At 51.5% G+C, this 6,982-nt stretch overlaps 1 protein-coding gene across 1 annotated transcript in view; it reads right to left on the bottom strand.

Annotated features, from left to right (window-relative positions):
* Window positions 1-828: 828 nt before the first annotated feature.
* LOC104495393 (protein 4.1-like) overlaps window positions 829-6,982 on the bottom strand; it is a 29,804-nt gene continuing 23,650 nt past the window's right edge. Inside the window, exons 6-10 of the mRNA XM_010138361.1 lie at window positions 5,513-5,641; window positions 3,793-3,894; window positions 3,279-3,359; window positions 2,355-2,462; window positions 829-1,023 (exon numbers count right to left, since the gene is read on the bottom strand). Coding sequence (XP_010136663.1) covers window positions 2,364-2,462; window positions 3,279-3,359; window positions 3,793-3,894; window positions 5,513-5,641 — 411 coding nt within the window. The 3' untranslated portion in view covers window positions 829-1,023; window positions 2,355-2,363. The remainder of the gene's footprint in view (window positions 1,024-2,354; window positions 2,463-3,278; window positions 3,360-3,792; window positions 3,895-5,512; window positions 5,642-6,982) is intronic.

Raw genomic sequence — 6,982 nt, forward strand, 5'->3', positions numbered from 1 at the left:
CCCGTGACTTAAAAAAAAAAAACAACCCACCCTAATTTAAAAATCATGAACACAAACAAGTGGAAAACTATGACACTGAAAAAAAAAAATCAGTTCCTGCGAATGCTGCCTACCGTAATCGCGTTCAGCGTGCGAACACCTTCCGCGTACGCTGCTACGGGCGCTGGGGTTTAATGGCATCTAGACAACGCAGGCGGGGCGGTAGCACTCGGCAGAGACGCACGGGAGGATGGTGAGGTGCTATCACAGTCCTCTTAAAGCTCTAAAATTCACAGTATAAGATACTTGAAGCAACTTCCAGTAGTCCTTAAATCTAGTCAGCTATGAAGTGTGCAGAGGCTACACCACAAAACCCTACTGTGTTCACACACCGGGGGCCCGAAACCCAGCGGGGAGGGACCGCGGAGCCAAGGCAGCGGCTCTGCACCGTGCGCCCGGCAATCGCGGCCGGGGGGTCAAGCTCCCTAGAGCTAAAAAAAAACCAACAAAACATAACCTAACTAAAATCAAGAGGCAATCGGAAACGCTGCACAAAACTGAAGCCTGACTTCTTGAAACGGACTCTCCCGGCAGAAGGACCCATGGCTTTGGGAAGGCGCGTGCGGACCCCACGTGCCGCCCATGCACAGATGTGGCTTATCTCCATTATCCCTGACGAGGCAGAGGGTGTAGGACATAGAAAAGGGACCCTTTGAGCCCTGCGAGGTGTCTGGGGCTGGAGCTGAGGAGGCTATGCGTGAGAGGGAATGCAGAATGGAAAACCTGTAAAAAATACTCAGTACAGTTAGAAATATGGCGTTACTTCTGTCACGATATATATATATAAAAAATAATCTCTATCCAGCAGGATGCAGTGGAGTCTGGAAAATCCCAAGAAGAATGTCAAAGCGGAACTCCTAATAAATGATATGAATGTCTCTGAGCGTCAAGTCTTGTAAATCCGAGGTCTTTGTGCTCCAGGTAGTTTTGTGGTGGTTTTGCTGGGTTTCTTTTTCTCGGTGGTGTGTCTGGCAGGAACGTTTCCTAGAGGGAGAAACGGGAAGTTACAGCTCCTGACAGCTGCTTGCCAGGAGAGAAGAACCTGCTTCCCTGGGTTGCTGGAGACCTGAAATCAGAAGGTGAGTTACCACCAAGGGGAAGTGGGAATTCAGGCGCCTGGCACAAACCAGGCCCTGCTTCTGCCCCTGAAGCACCGTTATTGTAAGAGCTGCAAGTCCAGGAAGCCTTAGGAGAGCTCTGCCCTTTTTAGTGGGGTTTGGAGAGGCTGCCCAGGGCAGTGGTGGATTCCCATCCCTGGAGGGGTTTCCCAGCCGTGTGGAGGTGCTGCTGAGGGACAGGGGGCAGTGGGGACCTGGCACTGCTGGGGGAACGGAGGGACTCAAGGAGCTTAAAGGGCTTTTCCAACCAAACCAATTCTAGGACAGTTAAAAAGCTCCAGCACCACGTCTGTCCAGCCACGTTGTCTCTCCTCCCACCTCGCTTCTTGTTCCATCTCCCAGATCTCTGCTAGGCCCAGCTTTGCTGGGCTGAGGCAGGACACACATGGGGCAGCGCACGGCACTGACTTGGGCAACACCAACATCCTGGAGGGGTTTCCCAGCCGTGTGGAGGTGCTGCTGAGGGACAGGGGGCAGTGGGGACCTGGCACTGCTGGGGGAACGGAGGGACTCAAGGAGCTTAAAGGGCTTTTCCAACCAAACCAATTCTAGGACAGTTAAAAAGCTCCAGCACCACGTCTGTCCAGCCACGTTGTCTCTCCTCCCACCTCGCTTCTTGTTCCATCTCCCAGATCTCTGCTAGGCCCAGCTTTGCTGGGCTGAGGCAGGACACACATGGGGCAGCGCACGGCACTGACTTGGGCAACACCAACATCGTTGGTGCGGGGCAGGACGAGCTTTACAGCACCGATGGGCGGGCAGAGCTCCTGGACCCCTTGAGCAGCGCTTTCCCCACACCATCACGGCTGCAGAGCAGGATCTTTCCAGGCACGCCAGGGGTCTGGGTCCAGCTCGGGAGTGACCTGGCACGGGTACAGGCAGGGCTGCACCCAAGCCCTACAGCTCCATGTGCTGTGGGGGCTTCAGAGGTGTTTGGTGAGGCAAAACAGCCTTGTCCCAGGAGCCACGTCACTCCTTTCAGACTTTTTTTGGCTCAGGATCAGCCTGTATTTGTGACCACTTCACCAGCCTTCCATGATTTAACAGGAACAGCCCGAGAGGGACCCGACCACTAACAATGATCATTTTACTTCAACTTTAACCATATTTTCCGAACCACACTCAACACGCAGACCAACCCCCTGCCCTGGGGGCAGCAGCACCCGTCGCTCCCTTGCACGTCCTCTCCCTACTTACACAGCCTCACTACTCCTCCGCGATCTCAGTCTCCTGGTGCACCACCACTTTGGTCACTGACATGTCCGGGTGCTGCTCCTTCGCCGCCTTTATGGCCTGCGCCAAGACCTGCAAGGGACCACGTGTCAGAGCGTGCCACTGAGGGGGGACAGGGGCTACTGCTACCTCTGCGGAGAGGAAAAGAACAGGGATCGAGCCCACTTCAGCTGCTCAGTTTGGTGACTCTTGGTCATATTAGATTACTTGTGGAAGGAAAAGCTGTTTTCTAGGAACACACAACATCTCCCCACCGGCCCGTGGCGGAAGATGGATGAGAACAATTAAGCAAACGTTGTTTATTCTTCCAGACAGTGTGATGAGCACATTTCAGAGACCTCAGACATTTTCTGTTGGAATTAATAAACTAGTTCTTGTACAAATTCCTCCAGCCCCGCGACACCTGCAACTAAAATTAAATCCGAAGTCTAATTCTCTGATGGCAAAACCATTGCTTCCAACACGCTCCAGAGGCCGAGGACTGACTCATCAGAAGGGCTGATGAGATTTAACGCAGGTGCCGAGCGCTCTGAAATGACTCCTGGCACTACACAGCAGCAAAGTTAGGAGAACATTAAAGCAGATCCTCCAGATGTCAAGGAAAACTTTTATTTCATATTTTTGTGGATCTTTTCTATTTTTTTAAATTGCATTTGTTCAAACCAAAACTTTGCTTCCAGTTTCAGAGCAGAATCAAGCTTTGCTGGCCCAGCCACACGGCTGCACGCTGACACAGAGGGATTTATTACTGAATTCGGTTTTGAAGCTTTATTTCCACCCTGGTCAAAGTTCCCTGGGTTGTTTTCTGGTGAAGTTGTCTTTGGGAAGGCAGCCTGTCTAGTTGATGCAGCTCTGAGCAGCAATTTTGGACTGCGTCCAGGCTCCTACCTGGTCATGATCTACGTCTGCATCTCCTGTGATGACAATCCTCTTCTCAATCCGCGTCTCTGAAATGCCACCTTTTACAGTCTAGTACCAAAGGAAAAAACACCATTAGTCTAGAAGTGAAAAGGAATCGGAGCACGCTGGGGCTGCCTGGCTGAAGACAGGGTCCAAAAATAGCGTTACCCCAACACTGCTGTCACACCACGGTGTCAGAATCACCGGGGAATGATGCCACCGCTCAAAGGAAAACTGCCAAATGCTCATTTTCTTCTCACTGAGCCAGGGAAGAGCTTTGGCTCCCAGTACAGATGTGTCCTGTTGTCCTGCAGGACAGTCAGGGCCCTGGGCCACAGACTGCTCTGCATCACCTACAGTCTTAATCAACACGGGAAATGCGGGACCTTGCTCTGTTTCAGGTATTACTCGTAGGGCTTAAGCTTTTCCGTGTCACTCGACTCTGCCCTTCTCTCCATCATGGTGGTGCTTTAGTTGTTTTATCGCGTTCCCGTGCCTTTACCTTTGTGATCTGGGTGGTGGTGGTGCTGCTGGTGGTTTCTGAAGTGATGGTCTGGGCAGTCAGCAGGATGCCAGGGTCTAAGTCTCCATTGCCACCATCTGTCTGGGGGACAGAACAAGAGGCCATCAGGCTCTGCGGGCAGCGCAGACAGAAGCAGGGGCTCCACACCGACAGAGCAGGATGCAATCCGAGGACAGAAGCTCCTCTCCGTTGTGGACCATGGGACAGAGCAAGCTGAGCTCTGCCCAGTTGCACAGAGACTGTACAGGTCTCCGAGTTGTTGGACCTTCAGGCTGGAAATGCAGTGATCCACAGACTCACCCAGGGAGGACCTGTGACAACTCCTGCACCAGGTGGGGTGGGGTACGCCCAAACTGGGGTACACCACAGTGCTGGTTGTGCTCCTCCACGCCAAGCTGCATGCATGGACCACGAAGGGAGACCCAGCAAGTGCCTATCCCAAATTCCACCTGCATGGATCCATGGTGGTCCACAAAGGCAAGAGAGCACAGTCTGTGCAGAAGGCACTGTTACCCTTCCTCCCTCCTGCCAACACCTCGCACATTGCTCACCTTAAACTGCAGAAGCCAAGTCCAGACACCCGCTGAACTAGGAACAACTTCTTTTACAGCCAGCTACTTGGTTCCTGCACAACTCAACCTTTCAAGGTCTGCCAAAAGCCTACAGTCACCTCTGCCAGCTCACCCGTGTCTCCCTCATGGTGCCACACTGACCAAGGCTGGCAGCATCCCTGGCTCAGCGGTGGGACAATATCTGGACTTACCACAAGGTGGGACCATTTTCCACGGACTGAGAGAAATCTCATCACCAGGACTTCTCCCAGCCCCGGAGAAGCACTTTTCCTCTGTATTTCCCACTTTGAAACGGTAACAGAACTGCTCTATTCATCAACCCACTCGCCGAGAAACGGGGCGATGCTCAGCCCAGCCTGGTCAGGTCTGAACGCCTGCTCCACTCCCGCAGCTGGGGAGGATGCTGAGCAGCCACGGGATTCCTCGGGAACCCTGAATTACTCAGCCGTGGTCTGTGGGCTACCTGCACCTGATCCTACCTCCCACAGTCACTGTGGGAGTATGGGCTGCTTCTAACACAACCACTGTGACCAACCCAAAGCCACCACAAGCTCCAAATTCTCAAATACATAAATAAAGCCTAATTTTAACCTCAGCAATGAAACCAAACCCGTGTATGTTGGTATCATCCCACTAACATCTCTAGTTTCCAATCACCCACTCTGGTTGCATTTTACACAGTATTCTTGATTTTCAACACCCATTTCAGGGCACAAACCTATAGGACAATCCACAAACATTTTCAAAATCATTGATAAACCAAGTTCTGAAGAGGCATAAACAGCAAGGAGAGCTGGGGAAAGCAAGTCAAGGCATCTCCTGAAGAAAAAAAGCCACCTTAAGTTAAACCTGTATGGTCAAATCTACAATCTGAATCCCCCAGTGGCTGAAGATAAATTCTGTTTGCACACTCGAAAAAATAATTACTCATCAGAGACAGGAAACACGCAGCTCCTCTATAAAAATACCAGATGCACCTGGAAATAGCATCCCTAATGCTGGTTCTGTGCTGCAACTCAGATGCTTGGAGAAAGGCAGGTGCTGCTGCCTCACCCAGAGGATTTGCAAACGAAATGCTTACTTGAGTTTAATTAAGCCCCTGGAAAATTAACTAGGACACACCTTACCTGTGCAGCTTCGTAGGTGATGGTCTTCGTCTCCGTGTGGACAATGGGGACTTCTTTCGTGGGAATTTCGCTTTTGGCAGCGCTGGACACGTCGGAGATGGTGACGGTCTGCGTCTTCACTAGTGGTGGCTGTGAGACAGGGTTAAAAACATCTCCATGAAGACCCAGTCAGCCTTTCCACACCGTGACCGTGCTGCTGGCCAGTGTTCTGACACTGATCTGATAAAAGCACTGTGGGAACCAAGGCAGCCTGGAAATCGTTTGGTTTTAAGCCTCTGGTACGGCACACAGCTCAGAGGGCAAGGATCATGTGTGAGGATTAAACAGACACAAAAATACCCCAGATCTTCCCAACACTGTGTCCTCAGGTCAGCCCAAGTGAGGCATTAAGGGTTTAACTGGTGTGTCACGATACCATGAAGAAACTGTCTCTGCTAATTATTAACTTTTTCATTACTAGAAGCTTATCACCAGCTGCCAGTAAAAGACAACCCTCATCTACTGGTGACAATGTCAAGACTAACCTGGGCAAATAAAGACTTGATCAGAGCCCAGAAGCTTCATCCTGACTGCGAGTGAAACACTCTGTTATTAAAAATCCTCATCAGATCCTCGGTCTTTAACTTTTATTAAATCAATGTCAGACAAAACACATTTCAAAAGAGAAATGGGAGAGGGAGAGAAATCAGTTGTTCCACCACCTGATAATCATCCAGAAGAAGACAGTTAGTTCAGACCCACGGTGTTTTCCCAGAGGGCTCAATTTCTGCTCACCATCCCCAAACCCGGCAGATGCCACCGTGATTGTTAGCAGGGGAAGTGGGCAGCTACGGAACAGTCAGCGATTAATGTCAACACTGAAGCAGGCAAAAGGATCTCCCACAGAGGGGAGCAGAATGGGACATCAAAGCCCACGTTCGCCATGTAAAAGCACACTTGACAGCGCTTCAAATTTGCTCTGCTGTGCTAAGGCAAAAACCTTAAGGAATAGAAGTTACATGCCTTTGGAGCCTGAAGATTTCCCTTTTGGGAGATGTTTTGGCCAAAGAAAAGCAAAGGGGCTGCGCTGCAGCAACAGCGTTTAATGCGAAGATAAATTATGAGGGGCTCATATTTAATGCGAAGACAAATGGAGAAGGGCTGGTGTGCACTGACTGCGGGAGATTGACCAGCTAATGAGCTCCAGGCAGAGTCCGAGCCAACCAAACACAACTCCTCTCGGGTCCGAGGCATCTGCTTGCTGCAGTGTTTGGGTTCCCACTCCCAAGCTGGCTGGGGGCGTGGGGAGCAGCGCTGGGGCTCACTACCTGGAAGCAGCGAATGACTGCCGGCAGCCCGTTATCAACCTCTGATTCGTGACACTCGCCATTTAGCTTTCTAAAGGCAAATCTGTCTTCACCATCCTCTGCCACCTCCTCCTCCTCTCCTCCCCGGGGCTGCTGGGGAGGTGCGGCAGGGCTGGCGGGGGGG

Source organism: Buceros rhinoceros, unplaced genomic scaffold, assembly GCF_000710305.1.
Source record: "Buceros rhinoceros silvestris isolate BGI_N320 unplaced genomic scaffold, ASM71030v1 scaffold24670, whole genome shotgun sequence".
NCBI classification, from domain to species: domain Eukaryota; kingdom Metazoa; phylum Chordata; class Aves; order Bucerotiformes; family Bucerotidae; genus Buceros; species Buceros rhinoceros.